Source organism: Mirounga leonina, unplaced genomic scaffold (genome assembly GCF_011800145.1).
Source record: "Mirounga leonina isolate KUSES-001 unplaced genomic scaffold, KU_Mleo_1.0 Mir_151, whole genome shotgun sequence".
In the NCBI taxonomy this organism is placed as follows: Eukaryota; Metazoa; Chordata; class Mammalia; order Carnivora; family Phocidae; genus Mirounga; species Mirounga leonina.
The window spans coordinates 64234553-64261583 of NW_023270377.1; the positions used below are offsets into that span (position 1 = coordinate 64234553).

At 37.7% G+C, this 27031-nt stretch overlaps 1 protein-coding gene across 1 annotated transcript in view; it reads left to right on the plus strand.

The window, feature by feature from the left end:
• Window positions 1–7786, plus strand: part of SCN9A (sodium voltage-gated channel alpha subunit 9) — a 176940-nt gene extending 169154 nt beyond the window's left edge. The window contains exons 26-27 of the mRNA XM_035007847.1: window positions 130–400; window positions 3282–7786. Of these exons, the coding sequence (XP_034863738.1) occupies window positions 130–400; window positions 3282–4474 (1464 nt within the window). The 3' untranslated portion in view covers window positions 4475–7786. The remainder of the gene's footprint in view (window positions 1–129; window positions 401–3281) is intronic.
• The last annotated feature ends 19245 nt before the right edge of the window (window positions 7787–27031 follow it).

The window sequence follows — 27031 nt, forward strand, 5'->3', positions numbered from 1 at the left end:
CCTATGACCAAGGATAATTTATGCAACTTTTAAAGACATACCTTTTTAAAATATTTTTTATTAATGTAATGATGAATGGATACTTGCAAAACCTACTCTACATTCCATATTATTCTTATTTCATTACAGAACAAATTCCAAGGATGTATATTTGACCTCGTAACAAACCAAGTTTTTGATATCACCATCATGGTTCTTATCTGCCTCAACATGGTAACCATGATGGTAGAAAAAGAGGGACAAAGTAAATACATGACTGATGTTTTATACTGGATAAATGTGGTTTTTATTATCCTTTTCACTGGAGAATGTGTGCTGAAACTGATCTCCCTCAGACACTACTACTTCACTGTAGGATGGAACATTTTTGACTTTGTGGTTGTGATTCTCTCCATTGTAGGTAAGACCATTTTGAATCAAACTAAACTTCACTTATGCTCAGAGAAGCTTCTGAATTCTTGAATGTAAATTTACTTTTGAGTACATAAGTAAAAGGAAAGAATGAAGGAGCCTTAAAGGCAAAACTAAATAAAACAAACACCTCTGTGTCAGAATTCCTGGGTTCATGCTCCAGGTCTCGAAGCCACAACTTTTCTATTTGTTAGCAGCATGTAATACTCCCTGATATTTGATTTCCAAGATTACCCTTCAAAGAAGTAGCAACTGTGTCTATATGTAGGTAAGTAGTAGAAAGACCTGTATGGGGGTAGAAAGACCAATGGAGAATCTGAAATCACCTCTAGTTTTAGCACATCATGAGAACTGTCCCTTGATTAATGATCATTAATAGCCAGAATACCCTGACTCTTTGTAAACATTCTTTCTGAATTCAAAGTGAAGGTAAGGTCTCAAGAAATGCCATTTTCATTTCTTATGGCCTCATACTTGGCAAGTCTATAAAATAGAATCATTTCTCAACCAACCCCAGTCATGGCCATGAATCACAGTACATGATTTTATACTTCTTCCCCTTTCATTAGCATAGCTGTTTCTCTGTCCTCTTGTTTTCTCACTATCTGCACATGCCTTGCCCCATATTTTAGGGTTGCATTTATTTTTAGAATTACAAATTTTAGACAGAAAGAGATTGTGGAGATTATTTAATACACATTCAACTTACAGATGATGAAACAGGCAGACCCAGAAAGGTTAAAGGTCACATAACCTAACACCTCAATATAGAGTACCATGTCACTTAGAAGAGGCATTCAAAATCAATTTTTGAAAGAAGAGTATTAAGAAAGTATTAAGATATCAGAAAACAAATTAAAATTTAGATAGGAATCTCAGAGTAATAACAAGCAAAATAGTGGAAGCATTCCCTTCAAGTTAGGAAGAAAAAAAGAGTGTTCCTCAATCACCTCTATTTTTAACAGTGTTGGCTGATGCAATTAAATAAGAAAACAGAGGGATACATGGAGCAAATGATCTTCATTGTCAGATCATATTATGACATTCTTTAAAAATGAAAGAGAATCAACCAAAAAAAATGGATTCAATTAGAATTAAGAAGTTACAAACTTTAAATCACGTGTATCGATATTCATAAGTGTTTTATATGTGGACAAAAAATTTAGAACGTATACCTAAAGAAAAATCTCATTTGCAATAAAAATAAAGTAAAATATCCAGTAACAACTTATGCATTTCTTAATGCGTAAGACTTCTATGAGGAAAGCTAACAGACATAAAAGAAGTCTTATATAATTGAAAGGCTTTTCTTATACTTGGATAAGAAGGCTATCACTGTAATCATGACCCTGTTTGAAATAAATTAATTTGTAAATGCAGTGTTATCCCAGTGAGAATATCAATGTCTTTTTGCCTGGTGGAAATAATATATTGGCAATATAAGTCTAAATGATTCTAAAATTTATCTGGAAGAAAAATTAAAGTAATGAGGAGTGACATATTGCTAGATACTTAGACTATTATAACACTGATGAAGTAAAACAGTGTTCTCAATGGATTCATATAGATAATTCAAATTTTAACTTCACTATATAGAGAATTACTAATTTGCTCAGTAGAAAGATTACGTGAATCAAAAATTAAAGTGTTAAAAATAGATTCAAGAAGAAATAAATTTATAACAATGAACCTGAATAGTCCTTCCTATTTATGACACAAATTTGAGTCTATGAAGAAAAAAATAACAGATTATATAAAAATCAAAATATTCTATGGAGAAAACCTCACCACCACCTCTCCCCAGTCAAAAAGATTGAAAGACAAAACAGGGAAAAATTGTATGTAGCATGTAAGACCAACAAAGGATTAGCACTTTCAGTAGAAAAATAGTCTTCCTAAATCAATAAGAAAATAGTAAATATCTCATTAGAAAAATGGGCAAAGGATTTGACACGGCCAAAAAGAGAAAGTTGAAAATAGACAACAAGCACACAAAACGTCCAATAAACAAGAAAAAAATGTGGATTTTTTTTTTTCCAACAAAAAATTTATAATGAGGTGTTTTGAAACATCATAAAGATTTTCTGATAAAAATTTAAAGAACCACAATACTGGTTGAGCATGTGGAGGATGAGCACTTTCATACATCATTGTGAAGAGGTATACAGACTTTCTGGAGATAGGTTTGGTGATATATAAGAAAATCTTAAATACACTGATCATTTATTAACATATTATCAAATGATGCTCACATAACTAGAAAAAAATATACCTACTTGAATATTTACCTCAGCCAAAAATATTGAAAACAACATAAAATTCTTCAATATGTGGTTATTTGGACAGAACATTATGGAACTATGAGAAATTACTTTGTTGCCATTTGAATGGAAATATTTCCATGACATGATAAAGTGACTCAGATTATAAAAAATGCCTATGTAACATAATTACATTCATGTGACAATGTGTGTGTATGCTTGCACAGAAAAATGTCTAAAGTGATACTCAACAAAATAGTAACAGTTATTATAATTGATGGTATTTCAGGTGATTTAGATTTCCTTTTAAGCGCTTCACTGTATTGCTTGAATTTTCTACATGAGTAGGTATCACCCATATAATCAAAAATTATTATGGATGAAAAAAAAATGTCCACAAACTTAATAAAGGGAGAGAAAATGTCACAATGGCAGTATCAGTCATTTTCCTTTGGGATTGCTCAATCTTTTGATTGTTAGGAAATTGCTTTCAATATAAAATGACAGTCCTGAAATGGTAAGAGAGAAGATGGCAGATAAAATTACTTAAAAGTCGTGATTTTCTGTAGCATGGATATTTAACTATTTCCATCCCCTCCCCCTCCCCAGGTATGTTTCTGGCTGAGCTGATAGAAAAATACTTTGTGTCCCCTACCCTGTTCCGAGTGATCCGGCTCGCCAGGATTGGTCGAATCTTGCGTCTGATCAAAGGGGCCAAGGGGATCCGCACGCTGCTCTTTGCCCTGATGATGTCCCTTCCTGCCTTGTTTAACATCGGCCTCCTGCTCTTCCTGGTCATGTTCATCTACGCCATCTTTGGAATGTCCAACTTTGCCTATGTTAAAAAGGAAGCTGGAATTAATGACATGTTCAACTTTGAGACCTTTGGCAACAGCATGATCTGCCTGTTCCAAATTACCACCTCTGCTGGCTGGGACGGATTGCTAGCACCTATTCTCAACAGTGCACCACCTGACTGTGATCCAAAAAAAGTTCATCCTGGAAGTTCAGTTGAAGGAGACTGCGGGAACCCATCTGTTGGGATATTCTATTTTGTCAGTTACATCATCATATCATTTCTGGTTGTGGTGAACATGTACATTGCTGTCATCCTGGAGAACTTCAGTGTTGCTACTGAAGAAAGTACTGAACCCCTAAGTGAGGATGACTTTGAGATGTTCTACGAGGTTTGGGAGAAGTTTGATCCCGATGCCACCCAGTTTATAGAGTTCGCCAAGCTCTCTGATTTTGCAGCTGCCCTGGATCCTCCTCTTCTCATAGCCAAACCAAACAAAGTCCAGCTCATCGCCATGGACCTGCCCATGGTCAGTGGGGACCGGATCCATTGTCTTGACATCTTATTTGCTTTTACAAAGCGTGTTTTGGGTGAAAGTGGAGAGATGGACTCTCTACGTTCACAGATGGAGGAAAGGTTCATGTCAGCAAATCCTTCTAAAGTGTCCTATGAACCCATAACAACTACACTAAAACGAAAACAAGAGGATGTGTCTGCTACTGTCATTCAGCGTGCTTACAGACGTTACCGCTTACGGCAAAATGTCAAAAATATATCCAGCATATACATAAAAGATGGAGACCGAGATGATGGTTCGCCCAATAAAGAAGATATGGTGTTTGATAACATTAATGAGAACTCGAGTCCAGAAAAAACAGATGCAACCCCGTCCACTGTCTCTCCACCTTCATATGACAGTGTAACAAAGCCAGACAAAGAGAAATATGAAACAGACAAAACAGAAAAGGAAGACAAAGGGAAAGATAGCAAGGAAAGCAAAAAATAGAGCTTTGTTTTTGATATATTGTTTACAGCCTCTGAAGGTGATATATTTGTGTTAATAAGACTCTTTTAAGGAAGTCTATGCCAAAACTTTTTATCAAAATATTCTCAAAGTCAGTGCAGTGACTAGCTCTGATTCCCTTAAATAGGTGGGCAGCATTAGCAGATGGCTACATTTGCATTGGTAAATGATTCTGTACAAATTGTGAGAGTCTCTATAGGGAGTCGACTACAGCAAACAAAGCTGGTTTAATTTTATTTGCTTTTCATAAATCAGATGACCATGTGGAAAGTGTTCACATTTGCCTTGTCATCTTTTCACGGGATTCTGAACATTCCTGTTTCCCATGCAAATACAAACACACACGCATCTATCATTTGGATATCTATAAAAGTAGTTTACCTTGGCTTTGCAATGAAATGTCCTGATAGAAGGAATGGCCATTAGTAACGAATGTTTAGTTAACACATCTGTTTTTAGGGAGCAAGACTCTTTTCCATGTACAGAGGACGTTCTATATTTTGAGGTGCTTACATTTATTCTATACTGCATCAGAACAAATTTTTATGTGCCTAGACAATGCCATGCGAATAAAAACGTATGTAGGCTATTCACTTCAACAAATATTTTTCATTCATCTTGACTCATAGACCAACCAGGATAAGACTTACCTTTAGAGTATCGTGCTTCATAGCCTGCCTTTTAAAATATCCTTCTTTGTTCATATGATAACCATACAACATGAGAAATTATTTTAAGTACATATCACATTCCTCAAAAGAAGAAAAAAACTGAAGATGCTTAAGAAAAGAAGGAATGGAAGAAAGCTTTATTCACTTTTATTTATACAATCTAACACTTGGCTGTGCTGCCCTAAAACACCAATGATAACCCTACTCTTCATCTGTTTGGTCACAAATTTCTGCTTTCTCAGGCAGTACTGTCTAGTCATTCTTTAGCACAAAGCAAAGTTAATATTTTTCTTCAGTGAAGTGCTTCCTGATGTGCAGATATCTATTTGATAATGTGGTTCATGTATGAGCAGATAATGGCTTGGGCAAAGTCTGGACTGCATCACCTGCATGCCATCCGAAATGTGTATGGCAAACTTTCAAGTCACGATACATGACGGTCTTTCAACACAGACTTGTGTTGAGCATGAGTGAAAGATCATTCAACAGGGATTCTTGCCACCCTGCTTTCTTGCCACTAACTTACTTCCCTAATTTGTGCTATTAATCCTTTTGGACCCTTCTCTTTCATCTATAAAAATGAGGACAATGTTACTTTGACTTACAATTCTAGGACTATGAGGTATATTTGATATCAATCAATAAGTACCCTGAGCTTATAGTTCACCAAGCACATATTCATTTTGTTTTAGCTGCTGTCTGCCTACCAAGGATTATAAATCTAGTTTTAAAAAATCCTCGTTGATGATGGCTTGAAAAGAAATGGCCATGATGCATTTTTTTCATGAGTTTATTTCAGGAATATGAGCTCTTTCTTCTATCAAGTTACTTATGCATAGGCAAAAATTGAGTTACATAAGTAGAAAGTAATTTTATTTAGAAGATTTTGTAGGAGTTTTCAAAGCAAGTATATATATCATTCATTTGCTTTTCTAAATTAAAAAAACATAAATTATATTTCTATAATAAATACAACATATTTTTTGTTGTTCAGGCTAGCTAAAAATAAAGGAGATTTTAAGAAAACCTACAGAAATGAAGAGTATGGGTAGAAAATGACAGACAGAAAGAGGGACAGACTAAGAAACACAGATATGAGATCAACAGAAAAAAAACAGAGAGATTTCCACAGAACTTCGTATCTTGAAAGTTTTTAAATTGTGACATATTTTACAACATCTGTGAGGGAGATTATCACTTCTAGACATTTGTCCTAAGGTACATATGAAATTAAATCTAGGGCCAAAGATTCTTTGCACCTACAGTCAATCATTCATCTTAGGTTATTTGAGCCCCTGTTTTATTTAATATGAAAGATACCATGCAGTGTTTCCCTAGACTATGTAGAGCATTGCACTGCATGCCTGCTAAGCCTGTTGAAAATAGGTTTTGACAATTAGGGAACCGTCCAAATATATTACATTTGTAATATTTTTAATACATTAAATTAAGAAATTAATATCACCTTAGATTTAAATTCAGTCTATCGTTATTATTTTAAACCCATATAACTATAACTGCATTTTGCGTATTTATATATTATGAAAAGACGTATGGTGGACAGGTTTATGTGTGATTTACTATTAATGTTTTTACATTGCCTTATTTTTATGTAAAATAAAAAATACTGGCAACTGGTTCCTCAACAGTTTCTTCTTAGCATTTCAAAAAAAAAATTTACAAATTTGCTCTTTTCTCTTATTTCATGCCAAACCAATTTCATGCTGAACAATACTTTTTTTTTAAAATAACATAGTTAGGTTTTGTATATATATGTTTTCCCAGGAATGTCTAGTTGTGACTTTTTATCAATTAAAAACAATATATGGAATTGAGAGCTTATTTTGTACTGTGTAAGCTTGAAGTAAAATTAGCCTTTGCTTTTCATGTAGGTTACTGTTCAGTACTGATAATGAAATGCCTCCAGAAGGCACTGTCATGCTAATCTTTCAGTTATATAATCACTGGATTCATTTCACCTGATGAGGTAGAATGGCAGTTACACTGTAAAATTTAAGTTAGAATAAAATGGAAGGAAACACAAATGGAAGCAAAGATTTGAACACAAATGCATACATGCAATTTGGAGAAAAGTGGGAGAATCTCATTTTGTTTTTTTGACTGTTACATAGTTTGCAAAAGATATAAGTGACTTGTGGGTTCTTTCTAAATGCTGCTTGTTGAAAACCTCAACCCAAAATGTTCAGCATGATTTTAAAGATTTTTGATAGCTTTATTAAAAAGATTTAAGATAAAATGCACATGTAAATAAAGCAGTTTTAAATAGCAATTTTGGAGAAATGTTACTGGAAGTAATGAAGGGAGGGCCAGCTAAATTAGAATGGCCAAGTAATCGGCCTGGGTTTAGGACCTATGTATAGAGACTACACATTTTTTTAAGTATCTGTGGTTATGATGTAATATTCTTGAGAAAAATAATCAAGAATTGCTTCATAAAAATAAATGAATAGCCATGCATATAATAATGCTGTTTACATAGAATTCTGTACAATTTTCATACATCTGTGGATGCTCAAAATGTTGAGTTTGTCATAAATTATATTGTAGTTATACTTGAGCCTTACACATAGAATGTAAAAATAAAAATCATTAACAAAATAAAGTCATGTTTGCATGTATTTTCTGTTTCTGTGAGAATAATCTTTAAGGAGGTAAGTTCAGTGCAGGCTTACATTGAAGCTACTAGTAGCTTTTTTCTTTAAATGGAAAGATAGTTTCAAATGTCCTCCATAAGAAGTCTTCCAGGATAAGAACGATGGGGACAAAGAGTATAGAATTCTAAAGCAATTCATTGACATTCACAACAGAGTTTGTGCAGAAGGAAAAAACTGAGACAAGAAGTGAAGATACGCTAACATTTAGCCACACAGTGACAGCAGGTATCTTTTTCATATAATAGCGTAATTGTGTCATTGAGAGTTTAACACACATCATGGCCAAGGGCTTGGGTTCCAGACCCAAAACTGTGTTTGGATCCCAGTTAAGCTACGACTCTCTGAGTTTCCTGAATACATTATTTAACTTATGTGTGACTCAGCGTTCTCATCTATAAAATGAGGGTAATTGTACTACTTCACTATTTATGGTCATAAAAGAGAATGAGAAAATCCATGTGTAGCAATCAGAGCAATGTCTGACAAGACAAAATCAATCATTTACATTAGTAGTAGTAGTAGTGTGGCAACAAATTTGCCACTAAACATGTAAGAGCCCAGGCTACCCCTGTGCTCATCGGAGCACAATGCATTCTTCATAAACACTAAATGATGACAATATTTCCTCTATTTGACATGACTTTGTGTAAATATGGTACCCTAAAGAGTCTTACACATCTTACTGGCATGTAAAAAACGTTGAGCGATATGATATATACACAAAAATATTTCAAAATTGAGCTGTTTTTGAGATTTGTGAATTCAAACAACATGCTAAATGAGGAAACATGCATATTTACAAAGGTTTAGCTTACTGCAAGAAAAATTTGGAGGAGGTCATTCCCATATTTAGCTAAGTAGTCAATCCAAACCTCTATTTTGCTTTAGCTGTGAGCATCCAGTCCTGCTTTTGATTTTTAAATAAGATACACTAAGAATAATTGCTGCTGCACTCGGCCATTATTTCAAGCTTATGTGCTATTATAATGGCATGTAGAAAGATAGAAAATCTTCTTAGGGACCTCTGTACTGGCAGTTGTGATAATCACTGCAACATAAAATTATAGTCCCCGCACAGCATCATTATGCATCTTAACATAACTGATTGGCAATCACAGGAAGTTCCTACAACAAAAGAATTAACTTCTTCCTTGCTATAGATAACACTATGCCATAACCCAAGCAAAATAAGCTGCAGAGTACATGGTAATCTCTCTCAAGGGAGGGGAGGATTGCATACTGGCCAGACCTTTCCTGCAATAGCATTTGATGCACAGAGGAAAAGTAACATGAATAATTGATAGCTCTAAACAAGCAGTAGAGCAAACATGCTATACTTTACTCCCTATTATTCCGAGCAGTGTAACTAGATAGGTACATTAACAATTGATCTAAGAAAAAAGCCAATTTTAAGCGATTTAGGAGGGATGTTTAATGTTTTGTCATGTGTTTTAGCTTGAATCTCATTTTCAAATTTTTCAAAAACAATTGAAATGCAACAAAGGAATAGATAAAACAATGGACAGAGGTATATAGAAAAGATTTAGGTCTTCTTAACAATTTTAAAATCTAGCTGAACTGAGCAAAAATTATTCTCGCTCCAGATGTAATATTTGCTGGTATGTCCTGTTTTTGGTTTTATTTCATAGAGGACAAAACATCTTCCATTTAGTTAACTTCTACTAGGAACAGCTTAGAATGTTTTTAGGAGCCGATCAGAATAATGAAAAGCGAAGACAAATCATATTACAAAGTGAAAGAAGTCCATCTGAAAAGGCTACATACCATACAAACAAGCAGGTGGCTCCAGTGGGAATATTTCAGGGCAGTCAGAACACACTGAAGTTTCATAATCATTGGGAATTTTAAATAAGAGTTGATTTTAATGACATTAGACCCCTAGCAAAGTTGAAACGAGCACTACCAAAGAAAACCTATATATATTTTAGTAACTTAAAATAACATTTATTATCTCACGATTTCTGTGGTCCAGGACTTTGGGAGTAGTTTGTCTGGAGAGTGAAGTTGTCACCTGGGGCTGCAGTCTTCTGGAGGCTTGAGGAAGGCTGAAAGATCTGTTATCAAGATAGCTCACTCACATGGCCATTAGCAGGCCTCAGATCCTCACCGGCTGTTTAAGGAGGCCTCACTTTCCCCTCCACCTGTATCTTTCCACAGGGTTTGCTTGAGTGTTCTGGCTTTCCCCAGAGAGCAAGGAAGAAACTTCACTGCCTTTTGTGACCTACCCTCAGAAGTCACAATCCATCATTTTCACCACATTCTATTCATGAGATGCAAGTCAAGCACATGCTCAAAGGAGGGGCATGAAACCACTTCTCGAAGGGAAGAGTAACAGAATATGTGAACATGAAAATATTTTTTCTTAAAAAAAATCAGTGAAGGGGCACCTGGGTGGCTCAGTTGTTAAGCGTCTGCCTTCGGCTCAGGTCATGATCCCAAGGTCCTGGGATCGAGTCCCAAATTGGGCTCCCTGCTCAGCGGGGAGCCTGCTTCTCCCTCTCCCTCTGCCTTCTGCTCCCCCTGCTTGTGCTCTCTGTCAAATAAATAAATAAAATCTTTAAAAAAATATCAGTGAAGTTCTCAACTACCAAACTTCTAAAGATCAAACTCTTATTCCGACTCCCTTTAAGAAAATAGTAAAGATAGAATTCTCTTGCAATCTCCTGAACAACTTAGTGCATTTTGATATATTGGTTCTAGTTGATGCCCTCAATTGAATCAGCTCTGATAAGAGAGGACTGGGAAGAAACAGACGTGGGAAAAGCATTCGTTCATGCTTCATTTTCCTGCCTTATTTATTTCCTCTTACATTCACCTTACCCTAACCATCTCATTTAGACCCTAAATTCAGAACAAAGATTGATGATTGGTTTAGAGTTACCTGATTTGGCCTTGGCACTTGCAACTAAAAGAAAAGTTATGTTTATCTCTAAAGAGTCACATATTGTCCATTTATTTTAGAGATAAATGGGTCCGCCTCCTACGAACCTCAGCCAGAATACCACTTAGAGCCGAGTTATGGGCAGAAAGGGATCTGGGAGGGAGCCAGGGAGAACAAGAGATGCAATCTCCTTTAGCTTTGTACCACAGGCCACAGCCTAGATCAGAAATCTGAAGAACGACTGCAGTCAAGAAGTGAACGGTTTTAGACAAGCATCTAATTTGTTTCTTTGAAATAAAGTTAAAACTTCAACTTAACTCTTATACCTAGAGCAAGAAGGGGCAAGGATAGCTTGCTCTGAAGAAGCCAGTGCTGGTACAGAAAAACGGAGCCCTTGGAACTGTACAAAAGCTGAGGAGTCATTCTGGCAGCTTAAAATGACAGCCTTTGGCATCTTTTCCCTATTGTCATTTCTTCCTGTCCAGTTATTTCTTCCCAGAGTAAGAGAACTCTTTTTTCCTCCCCTGTTTCTGTCACCTTGGGAGCTAAAACCAACAAAACTAATCTCTTCCTCTTTGTAAGATCAATAAAGCAAATTAGACATGACATTGAAAGCACTTAAAGAGATCTAAGCTCTGTTGTTCGCACTGCAATACCATCTTATGCCTTTAAGAATTGTCAAAAAATGTAAATATATGAATATATACACAGCAGCAGTCATATCATGAATTTAAACCTGTCACTTACTAACAACGTGACTGTGAACTTGAACCATGCGCTATATTTTCTGAGCCTCAAGTTCATCTATGAGAGACTGGCACTCTGGTCTTCAAGTACATAAGTACATGGTAGGAACTTTAAAGGGCAGCAATTTATTATGCATTTTCTGAAGTACCTCTCAATCTAGGATTCAGTCATAAATTCAATAAAATGATATTGAGCATCTCCTGGGTGGTGGGAGAGTCAACGATCATAGCACTACGCTATTTTTCCGAATTGCAGCCTGTGAACGTGAGAGGAGCTTTATATAGCCGGGGCAGCCCGGAGCTGAGTATTAAGATCAGAGTAACAGTTTTGAATGTGTTGGAGTTTGAGGTACTGTGAGTCAAAGTAAAAGTCCTAAAGGCAATTGAATATAAGCTCTGAATAATAAAGAATATAAAAATATGAAGTTAAATGAAGTTCAGCCAGGATTAGAGACACATATCCAGGAGTCATTGCTTCCCAGGGGTGGGTAAATCCAAAGACACGCCAAGTCAACCAGGAAGAATAGACACAAGTAGAAGCTCAAAACAGAGTTTTAAGGAGAGTGAACAGAATGTGAAGAAAGAGAAAGCGATCAGCTTTACAAACTGCTTCAGAGTTGTCACACAACTAAACACTAAAGACATCGCTTGTTGAGGACAGTGTTTTTGGTGGAATTGTAGATGCAAAAGCCACAGTACATCAGGCAATGAGAAATATGTTAAGCCTTAATATGACCCTTACCCACCTCCCATGAAATTCACCTTTCCAGCACACAGCAAGGTAGGTATTAAAAAAATCAAAACTTAAGGAATCAAACTGAATATCCTTTCTTGTGAAGTGTGTGTGTTTGCATTTTCTGCCCATTTTTAAATTGGGATTTCAGGACATCAGTGGAAATGACAAAGTAGGGGCTTCTCAAAATCTCCTTCTCCATAAAGGAAGAGGACTGGCAAAATTGTCAAAACCAACTTTTTCATATCTCTTGAATTTAACCAAAGGAGCTTTTATTCAAGAAAAATGGCTGAATCTCAGTAAGTACAGCAAGCTTTATAATTGTTTCAAAAACCAGTTGTCTCATAATCTCAGTGAAAACCTGAAGCCTAAAAGCCAGTGGAGGAGGCAGAACAGGTTTGGAGCTCCCCCAAAGCCCTGTGTCCAGAGAATTGTCTGGCAACTGCCTGAAAAATGCACCCTTTATTTTGCCTGACTCAAAGTTACCGAATGCAAACAGCCTTTTCCCTGGGGTTGTTCGCAATTATCTAACATTGCAGCTGCCTGGGGCAGTGATAATGTGGTAAACAAGATTACCGAAAAATTTAAAAGGAAAGGCCAGGGAAAGACACCTCCATCATGGACTTTGTAAAACCCCAACATATTTCTGCGAACCCACAAGCCGCCCGCAGGTACAGGGCCACGTGCTTGCCAGGGCCGTGCACGTGTGCTGAGTTCTCACCTCTGGCTGACCTTGATGCTCTATAGAAGCAGGAAATGACAGCTAAGGTAGAGTGGCAAACTGCCGGCCTGAGTCGTAAAGCATGTCTCAACAAGAAAACAAAGGGCCTCAGCAAAGGCTGGGAGATGTAATGATCCGAGGCATCTAAAGAAATTTCCGTCCAATCATTGGCTGAGCACTAGTTAATTGAGAAGAGACTTCAGTGTCCACACATGAGAAAGAAGACAGACTTTACTGATTTAGCCCAGGTAAGCCACTAAACAGACAAGCACCCACCACCACCACCACCACCACCAAGGACAAACCAAGGGGGAAGGGGAAATCTGACCCTAAGATTAGCAGGTGATTTCTTGTTAGAAACCATGGAGGGCAGAGGCAGTGAGATGACATATTCAAGGTACTTAAAGAAACACTGAACTAGGAATTCTTTACCCAGAAAAACTAACCTTCAGAAGTGGAGAGATTAAGACATTCTCAGGTGAACAAAAACTGAAAGAATATGTTGTGAGCACATCTGCCCCACAAGAAGTACTAAAGAGAGCGCTTAGGCTGAAATGACAGGACACTAGCCAGTAACTCAAATTTACAGGAAAAAAGAGCACCAAGAAAGGTCACCAAATCAGGAAGTTATATATAAAAGACAGCATGAATGTATTTTTTATTTGTGATTCCTCCTTTTCTCCTATGGGATGTAAACAATAACTGTGTAAAGCCGTAATTTTAGGTCTGTGTTGATGGCATACGAAGTGTCAGGATGTAATTTGTATGACTTAATAGCACAAAGAATGGAGGAGGGAAGGAGATAGTTAGGAGCAAATGTTTTGTATACTATTGAAATTAAATTGGTATTAACCCAAACTAGATTGTTATAGGTTAAAATATTAATTGTAATCATCAGGACAACCACAAAAATATAAGAAATGACAAGGGAATTAAAATAGAACACTAGAAAATGTGTATTTAACACAAAAGAAAGCAGTAAGGGAGAGATAGAGGGGAAAAAAAACCATGGCATATAGGTAATAATAAAGTGGCAAACCGAAATGCTACCTTATCAATATACTGGAATATCAGTCTTATGTTTTGTTTTTTTTAAGCTATTCATTAGAGAAATGAAAATTAAAACAGCAATGAAATATCACTAGACCACCATCGGAATGGCTACTTTTTTTTTTTTCTTAAGATTTCATTTATTTGACAGAGAGAGACACAGCGAGAGAGGGAACACAAGCAGGGGGAGTGGGAGAGAGAGAAGTAGGCCTCCCGTTGAGTAGGGAGCCCAATGCGGGGCTCGATCCCAGGACCCCGGGACCATGACCCGAGCCAAAGGCACCCCAGGCGCCCCAGGAATGGCTACATTTTTAAAAAGACTGACAAGAGCAAGTATTGTCAAATATATGGAGCAAAAGAAATTCTCATACCTTTCTAGCAAGAACATAAATTTGTACAGTTACTTTAAAAATATGTTTGTCAGGGGCGCCTGGGTGGCTCAGTTGGTTAAGCGACTGCCTTTGGCTCAGGTCATGATCCTGGAGTCCTGGGATCGAGTCCCGCATCGGGCTCCCTGCTCAGCAGGGAGTCTGCTTCTCCCTCTGACCCTCCCCCCTCTCATGCTCGCTCTATCTCATTCTCTCTCTCAAATAAATAAATAAATAAATCTTAAAAAAAAATTAAAAAAAAATAAAAATATGTTTGTCAGTATCTATCAATGCTAAACGTATTCTATGATCAAAAATCTTATACTAGGCATATATACAGAGAAATGAGCATTTATAACCATTCAAAGACATTTATATGATTGTTCAGAGATACTATATTCATAATTGCCTGGAACAAACAGGAAGCAATGTAAAAATGCATCAAAATTAGAAAGGATAAATATTGGAGTATAGGTCTGCAACAAAATACTATGCACAGCAAGAAAGGACGACTTACTGATACTTGCAAGATCATGGAAAATCTCACCAACTAAAGAAGCTAGACACCAAGGATTACATAGCAAATGAATTAATTTGTGAATCTTACTCAGAGGCAAGTCTTATTTCCGATAATAGAAGTCAGAGGAGTAGAAACTTTTGGGGGGTTATTGACTTAGAGAGGCATAAGGGAGAATGCTGGGGTACCAGAAATGTTTTGTATCTTACCCTAGGCGGTGTTTACATAGAAGTACAAGTACATACATTCGAGCTGTATAACTTTTTCCCTGTACTGTATATTTATTATACCTCAGTAAAGTAAGAAGTAACAACAAGACTGCGTTACTGAGATCAGCCACCACCTCCAGGGCCTCAGCTGCAGTTATCTTACTGGTTTCCTGCTGTTTCTTTGCTTTGGGTTCTTGCGAGCTTCCTCTAATTTCTTGCAAGCTTTGCTTTGCATTCAAAAAGATATTTATGAAATTTCACCCAACAGACATTTTATATTAGGATTTTTTTTTCAGGATATCTAATTATCTAATTGCTGAACACTAAATGGACGCAAAGTGATTTCCTGTCTAGGAATCTCCTGGAACTTTGTCTGGCAAGTATAAAACCTAAGGTCATTCTAAGGAAACTTGAGCTTCCAAAATCATTTTCTCTCCATTTTTAAAGCCTCCCAGAGCAAACCTGGAAATAGCTTTAAAAAAAAAAAAAAAAAGGTAGGGAAATAAAAAAAAAGTAATGTGTTCAAGGAGACTCATTAAGACTGAGACTTAAGTTTGTAAATTTGAAATTTTAATTCATTTATTTATTTGAGAGAAAGGGAGCATATGAGCAGCAGGAGAGGTAGAGAGAGAGAGAGGCAGAGAGAATCTCAAGCAGACTCCCTAGTGAGGGCTGAGCTCGGAGCAGGGAGCAGGAGGAGGGAGTCCCAGGCCAGGGCTCCCTCTCAGGACCCTGAGATCACGACCTGAGCCGAAACCGAGAGCGGACGGTTCACCGACTGCACCACCCATTCCTCCCTTAAGTTTGTAAATTTAGAAAATGTTGTAATTCTTTTCATGAGAGTAATTATTTGGTGATCTAATTGCAGCCTCATTTTCCTGCGACCCTGTAACTGCATTTCGCTAACAACACGAAGCTCTCTGAGAAGCTGGATGTACTGTAAATGCCTTAATCATTTCTCTTTGGAGGAATGGCTTGAAATCAAGAATGCGATATGGACAGCTCTCTTTTCTCCAACTCACAACAAGTCTGAAGGTTTTTCTTTTTTTCATTTCCTAGACAAGTCATTTCTCTTTACAACCTACTCAGGCTAGAGATTAGCTGACGGATGAAGAAATCCAGCAATGAGCAAGTACTGTTGGCTTAACCTGGACACTGTATCTCAAATTGGCCCAGTTCTCTACATCTCTACCACCTTCACCCTAGTCCTAACCACCTTCATCTTTTGCCTAGGCCTTTACAGTAGCTACTGAACTAGTCTTTTGGATCCACTTTTGATTCCCTACAATCTGTTCTCCACAGAGCAAAGTGATCCATTGAAACTCTAATTTCCATCGAGCTCTTCTTTCTGGCTTCTGGATTCCTCTCGCAATTCTTTAGCGGGAAAGGCAGACTTCTTAGCACTCCAAAGGGCCTTACGTGATCTGGCCTCTTAACTGCCCCACATCACACACCCTTTTCTAAAACTCACAAGCTGTAGTTCCGCTGACTTTCTTTCTGTTTTTTGGTCCACTAAGTCTCCTCTTACCCCAGGCCTTTGCTCTTGCCCTTCTCTGCCTGGAATGCTCCTCTTGTTCCGAACACAGCTGTGTCTTCTCAGATCTCAGCTCCGGTGTCTCCTCCTCACATGGGCCTTCCCTAATAAGGCTACTCAGAGCAACCCCACTGCCCTAGCCATTCTCTACCACGCTAAACTATTTTTTTCATCTTATTATTTACTAATATCTAAAATTATTATGATTTTATCTATTTGTTTACTCATCTCCTCTCAACTGATAAATATAATTACAGGAGGTAAAGACCTTATTCATTTTAGCTATCTCCATTCCTAGAAGGCCTGACATCCAACAGATGCTCAGTATTAGTTAAATAGATTATTTCGGAGTCCTGAACTCCATTAGTTCGGCTTGAAGAGGAAAAGCCCTGATGGACTAATACCACAGAGAGGTCAGTGTCTGCTCATAGTTTTGTCTTACCTTTTCCACGGTCTGTGAATTTAACAGGGAAATCTTGGGAATGTATGTTGGGAGAGGGATGGCAGGGAAGGGTTTTCTGGAACCTTTCCTTTCATATCACCTGTTTCGGCTATGTTTGGCTATTTTTGTTTGCTTTTCAAGAGAAAAGCAAATTACCTCCAAAATCAGCCCATCGGGAAATAAACAACCACAAAAGGAAAGCAGATCAGGTGCTGGTAAATGTTTAATAATTAACTGTCTCTCCTGGAGAAAAAAGCTCTTGTTTCTATGTACCCTTTGTCGATTTCCATGGTGTCAATACTCCCGCCACAGCCAATTCCAAGCAAATAACCTGAAGTTACTGAAACTGGACTTGGGAGGAGATGGGCACCTCTGGTCCTCTCCACCGTTCCAAGCAGTCTCCAGCATACTGCTGTTATCGTCCACGTGCCAAGAATAGTGTGGAACATTTTCTACTCTGTCTCTTCTATCTTAGAGCCCATGAAACTGATTTGTTAGTTCTATGTCAGAGATGAGGAAATAAGCTTAGATAACTTGCCCAACGATGCCCATCCTGAAAGGGCTGAACCCAGAGTTCAAATCCAGATCAGTCTGACTCCGGGGACCACATCTTTCATTTGTTTCAGGGACTGGTAGCCAAAACAGCCACACACACAAAAACAAACAAACAAAACCCAGCAACAAACAAAACAGACTTTGCTTAAATGTCAAGCTACTTCTTAAGATCATGGCTATTTTCTGAATATCCTGGATGTCTTTCAGATGATCCAATTTTATTGCTAGCATCAATTATATGTGGAGATTAAATTAGGTGGATTGGGACTCCTAAAAGTAGATAATCAGAGTTCTGTGCACCACCAAAATCTTGGAACCCTCTCTCTCCTCTTTCTTACTTTCTTTGCTAGTTTTTTTTTTTTTGACGCCCCCCCACCCGGCCCTCTAAACATTAACATTCTAGACATCAAGGGGAGCAGGCATTGAAAGAAAAAGTGAGTCAGTATCAAACAGAATGTGCCTACTTATTTAGCAAATCTGGTAGAAAAACCAAAAATGGGTCAGTTTCCAGGACAAAACTGTCAGTGAGGCGGTGAAGATGGAATCACCACCAGCCAAGGACAAAAAGAGGACATGGGTCCCAAGATGGACCTGTGGTTCTCAGAATCACTCCAGGTGCTGGGCTGCACTGCCAGTCTCCGATCCAGTAGGTCCAGGCTGGGGCTCCGAATGTGCATTTCTAACAACTTCCCAGAGGATGCTGAGGCTTTTTGTCCAGTGACCACACTTGAAGTAGGGAGGCTCCAGACGCCAAATAATTTGTATGAACATTACAGCGGGAAGAGCAGTGGTCAAGAACCCTGTTCTCAAACTTTACTGCTTATTGGACTCACCCTTGGACTGAAACCCAATGCCTGGATCCCACCTCAATATTCTGCTTTAATTGGTCTGTGTTGAGCCTGGGTATTGAGATTTTAGAAAGTCCCCAGGTAATTCCATTGCACAGCTAAGTTTGAAAACCAGTAGAAGTTGCCCTGGATCTTAATACATAGGCACTATATTTTTTTAATTTTTTTATAATTTTTTATTTAAATTCAATTAACATATAATGTATTATTAGTCTCAGCGGTGGAGGTCAGTGATTCATCAGTCTTATATAATACCCAGTGCTCATCACATCATGTGCCCTCCTTAATGTCCATCACCCAGTTACCCCATCCCCCCTCCCTCCTCCCCTCCAGCAACCCTCAGTTTGTTTCCTGTGATTAAGAGTCTCTTATGACCTGTCTCCCTCACTATATTTTTTACACACAACTCTCAGCGCCTCTCCTGAAACTGACCTATCGAAAAGGTACTCATTCCCTCAATTTCCTAGTTTGTTTCAAGCGTGTGTTGAACAGTAGAAGTTTGAATGCCAGTTGAAAGATCCAGAAATAGACCGTGCTGAAGCGGTGAGATGGGAAGCTCGTCTTTGGGTCCCAGCCTCTTCTATTTGCTGGATTACTTTCTTAGTTGACTATGACGTTTAACTTCTTGGTTTTGTCTTCTGTTCTGGTTAAGAATGAGCAGTATATTAAAAACTTAGAGGGGAGGGCGCCTGGGTGGCTCAGTCGTTAAGCGTCTGCCTTCGGCTCAGGTCATGATCCCAGGGTCCTGGGATCGAGCCCCACATCGGGCTCCCTGCTCGGCAGGAAGCCTGCTTCTCTCTCTCCCACTCCCCCGCTTGTGTTCCTGTTCTCGCTCTCGCTCTCTCTGTCAAATAAATAAATAAAATCTTTAAAAAAAAAAACAAAACTTAGAGGGGCGCCTGGGTGGCTCAGTTGGTTAAGCATCTGCCTTTGGTTCAGGTCATGATCCCAGAGTTCCAGGATCCAGCCCTGCGTCGTCGTAGACTCCCTGCTCAGTGAGGAGCCTGCTTCTCCCTCTCCCTCTGCCCTTCCCCCACTCTCTCAAATAAATAAAATCTTTAAAAATTTTTTGGAAAATGCTTAGAAAAGTTTAAAATACTATAGAGAAGAATTATTATGAGTGGATATAATGACAGTGGTGCTTATAGATGGTTTATGGATAAAAAAATATAAGTGCAGCTCCTAGTTTAAATATTATGGATAAAAAATATATTAGTGCAGCTCCTAGTTTAAATATATTTTCCCAGATTATCAGCTGTATGAGAATCCCAAATGAGAATGTTAGAGTAGCAGCTCAGATGTTACCTGCTTGTTGAAATCTGCCTTGGTCCAAGGTAACCAATGTGCTTATAGTTCTACGGTATATATTTTTATAGCTATTGAAGATAGAAGCTATGAGTCTTCCATGTATGTGCTTCTTTAAGTGCCAATCACCTAATAATATGCTATTTCACTGCATATGTGAGGTTAAAACATTACCTCCTTTCCACTGGTAAAAGCAAAATGACACTGAGATTACTCAGATTCTATAAAATGTTTAAAATAATAATATAGTAAAAGAAATTGTGGTTCCATTTTGGCCTGCAAGTTTTTAAAATTCTTTATATAATGGCTCCATCTTCTGGTCAATGAAGTAAAGAGTTTCCAGACTCCAAAATGTAGTTAGGTTCCAGGCTCCACAAATAGTTAAACTAGTCTAGGTATAAGTCAGAAAAAAAATAAGGTGACTTTTTATTCAAAAAAGTTTCACAAACTTCATGAATTTCTTCCTTGTGAATTGTACTTACTTTCTTGTTTAAATTGCCCCCAGGGTCTCCCTCCAATGCTGCCTATCAAAGCAGACGGTGCTGTATTTGTCTCTTTCTCTCTGGTTCTCTCTCTGGTTTCTTCACCTTCCCTCTTGGTACTTCTTCCCCTGGAAACTTAGAGTCCTGATCCTACTCCTGAGACTTCATGTGAACGTGATATCTTATGCTCTGTACCCAACTTTTCACCCTAATTTGGAAGAAATTTTTACAAAATTTATGCTAAAACCAGGATGAGAAATTATGGGTAGCTGCACTGACCCACGAACAAAGTTTGGCTCCTAGAGACGGAATGTCCTGCAGAAAGGAAGACTACCAATAGTAGATCTAGATCCAATAAGTCTGAGATCTTTGGGGGTTTATGGGCTTAGCTTAGAAGGAATCTTGAAGACGTATTGAAAAGTGAAGTTAATTTTAAATGACTAGAAAAGATGTGTACTTGAATGCAAAAAAAAAAAAAAATGACCATGAAACTACTTTATGTTTGGACATAAATTTCCAATGGAAATGTTTTACTCTCCCTGTCCTCAGTCTATTTAACATTCCTTTGGGAAATTTAACATAATTTATCCATATTCTTTAGTTCACAAAATACAGTAAAATAGGAGACCATTTTAAACTGTATTTCAACATCTTTCTGAGACTTAGCAAATATAATTTACTGGTTCAATACAACTGAATATTAATATATACAGCTAGGTTAGGATTTTGGAAATCCAGTTTGAGCCTTATTGTCATTTTAGCTGTTGTTTTGCTTGGAATGGGGAGACAGAGACATACTTAAATAGAAGTTATGTATTTACTCTTTATATTTATTTATGGAAATTGTGATTTATTTTTGTTAGAATGTTCTGGGCCACAATAAAGGACATTATTCATACCAAGACATGTTGAGTCTACTAATATGTCTCTTGGGATAAAGCCTATGCAAGCAGTTAGCTAACTAACTCTAGGAAGAAATATCATACTTCTTTCTCTGCAACTTCTCTATAAGAAATATAAAACGTCTGCTACTGTTTTATGCTGTACATATGAGAGTGAAAAACAGTCTCTTCCAATATTTAAGTGTTGAGATATTTCAAATAGTTTTATTGAAATGAAAGGACAGAAAATTACCTCCAACTGTAGTCAAGAAGCTAAAAAAGAATGAAGGAATAGGATATTAAATGCTCCAATATCACGATGATCATTGAGCCACTTTTGAATCGCCAGTGGACGCAATATTTTCGCCAACTTACTAACAAAGTCTTACATTCTCTAATATGAAATGTAAAAGGAAAAGAAATGATAACCAATGATTGTTTTGTGGAATAAATTCAGTAGATATTCAATAGATATGAACTGACTGATTCCTGTGTTAAGTACTGTTATAGGTACTGGGGGGAGGGGGGAAGCCATGAACAAAGCAGAGAAAACTCCCAGTCTTTACTATTATTGACAACAATAGAGCAGCTAACAGTAGGGCATCATTACACCAGATTCTGAGTGATCTGTTCATCTAATTTATTCCTCAATTAACATTCATAACAAATTCTTCTTTGTCCCTTTCTTTTCTTTGTCGTCCTTCACGCCCCTCATTTGCAGTAAGAATAGTCACCATTCAAGTTCATCTTAAGTGGTCTAGCAGAAAGGAGCTTTGGGGTGGAGGAGAGTGTGCTAATGATTAGCACAGTTCTGTTATAAATCCCATGCGTCTCAGTTCTCCTCACTTCAAGTTAATAGGACAGCCCCGAGTACTCGGCTCTCTGGGGTTTAGCTTCCTCTTTACTCAGTGCATACACAGTCCTGAGAGCTGCACTTAAAAGAGGCCTGGTACCATGATCCCACTTAGATGGCCTGAAGGGTCAAGAGAACTAAATGGGTAACAGTAAGCAAGCGAGAGCAGTGAGGGAAGCCAGGTCAGGGACACCTTCATATAAGTTGCATAGATTTCACTGTAAAAGGCCTCTTGCAGGATTTGATGGTAAGAAATGGATCTAGAATATGCATTTGTGGACAGCAAGGCATACCCTAAATGGTAGTAGGTAAGTCTTAAATTGTGACTTGGCCTCCAAAGAAATAAAAGGCAACCAGCCCTCAGCTCCGGATTCCCATGCCCTTACAGCTTGCTCATTGTGCTTGAAGATAGCTCACTTTGGGTGCTCCTCAGAAAGGAATGAGGGCTCTGGCGGGCTGCATCCACCCACTCATTGTCATTGGTGTATCTGGTTTTTAATCTTTGCACCTCTTTTTGCCAGTTTGGTATAAACTAAAGAAAGTGAAAGCAACCTTGAACCAAATCTCAGTGCCCAATTACCACTTACTGATCACAGACCAGTCCTCTGCAATCTGGCCAGCTCAGGTAGGCTTCTCACACACATTTCACCAGGCCAGACATATCACACTGGTCCTTTCAAAGGGGTCTGCACTGCCTGCTGTATTTGGGAGAACACAATGCACTACAGAAACATTTATAATTTCCTTAAAATCTAGTATTAAGTCCTCAGATTGCAAAAGTAACATGTGTTCTTTGTAGAAATTTGAAAAACACAGAAACCCAAAAAGAAGAAAAACAAAATAAAGTCATATTCCTTTGAGATAAACAATCATTGCATTTTGATACATTTCCTCCTAGTCATTTTTATTTTTACATAGGTAAAGTTGATATTTGTGTTTCCATGTGGTCTGCATAGGGTCATAATATTATACAGTAACCTAAGAGCATTTGTTTCTTAAAATTGTCACCTGTCAGCTCAGTGCTATGGTTGGTCCATCTTACAAAGCTTTCTCTCATTTTCTCTCTTGGTCTTTCTTTCTCTCTGTGTCTCTGTCTCTGTCTTTCTTCATGCCTCTCTGTCTCATCAGGGAGGCTGGTAAATGTCCCCACTCCCCAGGGCCACATATAGAGGCTATCCAATTTAATTTACTTGACTGCAGTGGACAGGGGAATGAAGCTGAATTTTGTGTGTTTCTTCTTAGTGGTAGCAAAGATAAAAATCATCAGCCAGTCCATGTTACTCCTCTGGTCCTGGGAGCAGGCCCTCATAAGATTCAAAGTTCCATCATAAGCAATCTCATATCTGTTCATGTATTATTCCTATAATCACAAATAGAATGGGAGTATATATATGAACTTGAAAATATTTCCCAAAAAGAGGGAGTATGTTTGAAAATATTTCTACTTATTTTAACCATTTTTCAACTCCCTGAAACTCTTACTAGTTCATATGTATACAAAGTCATAAAAAATATGTAGAATCATATATATCATACACTAATGTCTCTGGGTGATAGTATTTGGGTATGTCTTCTTAATTTCTTGTGCTTTTAAGAATTTCGTCTTTTGTCTGGATTTTTTTTCAAAGCTAAGTATGAATTACTTTTATCATTAGGAAAAGAGATAGTGTCCAATTTATTTTATTTTTAAATTTTTAAATTTTTAAAAAAAATTTTGGTCGTTTCAAGTTTTTCTTTAAATTCCAGTTAACATACAGTGTAATGTTAGTTTCAGGTGTAGAATTTAGATCACTTATGTACAACACCCAGTTGCTCATCACAAGTGCCCTCCTTTTTTTTTTTTTTTAAGATTTTATTTATTTATTTGACAGAGAGAGACACAGTGAGAGAGGGAACACAAGCAGGGGGAGAGGGAGAAGCAGGCTTCCTGCCTAGCAGGGAGCCCGATGTGGGGCTCGATCCCAGGACCCTGGGATCACGACCTGAGCCGAAGGCAGATGCTTAATGACTGAGCCACCCGGGTGCCCCCACAAGTGCCCTCCTTAATCCCCATCACCCATCTACCCCATCCTCCCACCCACATACCCTCCAGCAACCCTCAGTTTGTTCTCTATCATTAAGAGTCTGTTTTATGGTTTGCCTCGCTCTTCCCCCCGCCCCTGCTATGTTCATCTGTTTTGTTTCCTAAATGCCACATATGAGTGAAATCGTATGGTATTTTTCTCTGACTGACTTATTTCACTTAGCATAATACACTGTAGCTCCAACCATGCTGTTCTTTATCCACTCATCAGCTGATGGGCATTTAAGCTCTCTCCCTAGTTTGGCTATTGTAGATAATGCTACTATAAACATTGGGGTGCATGTAGCCCTTCAAATCAGTATTTTTGTATCTTTTGGGTAAATACCCAGTAGTGCAATTGCTGTCATAGGGTAGCTCTATTTTTAACTTCTTGAGGAACCTCCATACTGTTTTCCAGAGCCGCTGTACCAGCTTGCATCCCCACCAACAGTGCATAGGGTTCCCCTTTCTCTGCATCCTCGCCAACACCTGTTGTTTCCTGTCTTGTTAATTTTAGCCATTCTGACAGGTGTGAGATGATATCTCATTGTAGTTCTGTTTTGTATTTCCCCGATGCTGAGTGATGTTGAGCATCTTTTCATGTGTCTGTTAGCGATCTGTATGTCTTCTTTGGGAAAATGTCTACTCATGTCTTCTATTTTTTAACTGGATTATTTAGTTTTTGGGTGTTGAATTTTATAAATAACAAAAACCTTTAAATGATGAAGTTCAGCAAAGCACTGGCCCTGGCCCTGTTTGTATCCGCACCAGTGAGTGGGAAGTAGAGGACGGTGATGCCAGTTTGGGGGGTGGAGGGGAGCAAACACAGGCTTCCCCTATTAGGCAAGGCTTGCTTGCCAAGTGTCCTTTGCTTGGAGCAATTGAAGTGATACATAGAAAGTGATATAGCACTATCTTCTGAATATGGCAGCAACAGGAATAATATCTAATTTTCACTTTAGAGACTTATGTGTCTTCCTTGCCTCAGTCAACGAATGTGGAAAACCTTTAATCAAAACTACAAAGTGATTAGATAAAGAGCATCCGACCTGAGTCAGATCATGTTCTTGAAGATTCTTGAAGACTATGTGTTCTTAATTATTAAAAAATGATAGCATACTGCCCTCTACAGAGGCCAATGCTAACAGTAAAATGCTTAAAGCTATATTAAAATTGGAGAAAATATTCCTGTCTGGAAAAAACCTTCAGCAAGTAAACTTTGGAATACGAGTTACTGCAATATTAGAGAACTGATTTTTCCCCTGGTATATTAATTGACATATAAAAATGTACAAATGTAGGCATCCAAAGTGATGATTTGATACATGTAGATATTGTGAGGTGTTTACCACATAAGGTTAGTAAACACATCCTTCATCTTACATAATTACCATTTTGTTGTTGTTATGGTGAGAACATTAAAACTCTACTCTCAAAACAACTTCTAACTATAAAATACAGTACCATTAACTAGAGTTGCCATGCTGTACATTGGATTCCCAGAACTTACTCGTCTTTTAACTGAAAGTTTCTACTCTCTGACCAACATCTCCCCATTACCCCTACCCCTCAGCCACCATCATTCCAAACTCTGTTTCTATAAGTTCCATGCTTTCAGATTTCAAATATAAGTGAGATCACATAGCATCTGTCTTTCTCTGACTTATTTCACTTAGCATAATACCCTCAAAGCTCAAGATCCGTTCATATCGTTGCAAATGGCAGGATTTCCTTCTTTTATGGCTGACTAATACTCCATTGTGTGTGTATTATGTATGTATGCATGTATGTATGTATACACACACACACATATGCTACATTTTTTTTATCTATTCATTCGTTGATGGGTACTTAGGCTGTTTCCATGTTTTGGCTATTGTGAATAATGCTGCAATGAACATGGTAGTGCAGATCTCTTAGGGACAGTGATTTTATTTCCTGTGGATCTATACTCAGAAGTGGGATGGCTGGATCATATGGTAGTTCTATTTTTAACTTTTTGACAAACTTCCATGCACTTTTCCATAGTGGCTGCACCAGTTTGCATTCCCATCAACAGTGCATGAGGGTTCCCTTGTCTCCATAACCTTGTCAGAATTTGCTACTTTTTCTCTTTTTGGTAGTAGCCATTTTAATAGATGTGAGGTGGTATCTTGTGGTTTTGATTTGTGTTTCCTTGATGATTAGTGATGTCAAGCACCTTTTCATGTACTTGTTTGGCCATTATATTTCTTCTTTGGAAAAATGTCTGTTCAAGCCCATTTTTTTAATCAGATTGTGTATTTTTGCTATTGAATTATGTATTTCTTATACATTCTCTCCCATTCCATAGGTTGTCTTTGAATTTTGTTGATTGTTTCTTTTGCTGGCAGAAACTTTTTTAGTTTGATGTACTCCTTCTTGCTGACTTACACGTTTGTTGCTTGTGCTTTTGGTGCCATATGCAAAAAAATCATTGCCAAGATCTATGTCAAGGAGCTTACCACCTATGTTTTCTGTTAAGAGTTTTATGGGCTTTTAAAGTTTTTTAATGGTTTGTTATGTTGAAGTCCTTATTTTGCATTATGTGAGTGGTATAAGATAGAGATCCAATTTTATTCATTTGCATGTGAATATCAAGTTTTCTCAGTATCATTTACTGAGGAGACTGTCCTTTCCCCTTTGAATATTCTTGGCTCCATTGTCAAGTATAGGTTGACCATTTATGCATTCTGGGCTCTCGATTCTGTTTCACCAGTCTATGTGTCCATTTTTATATGAAATCCATGTTGTTTTGATGACAATAGTTTTGTAATATAGTGAGGCCTCCAGATTTGTCCTTTGTGTTTCTGTAGGAATTTAGGATTGCTTTTTCTATTTTTGTGAAAAATGCTATTGAAATTTTTATAAGGATTGTATCAAATCTATAGATGGCTTTGGGAAGTAAGGACATTTTAACAATATTAACTCTTCCAATCCATAAACATGGGATATCGTTCCATTTAT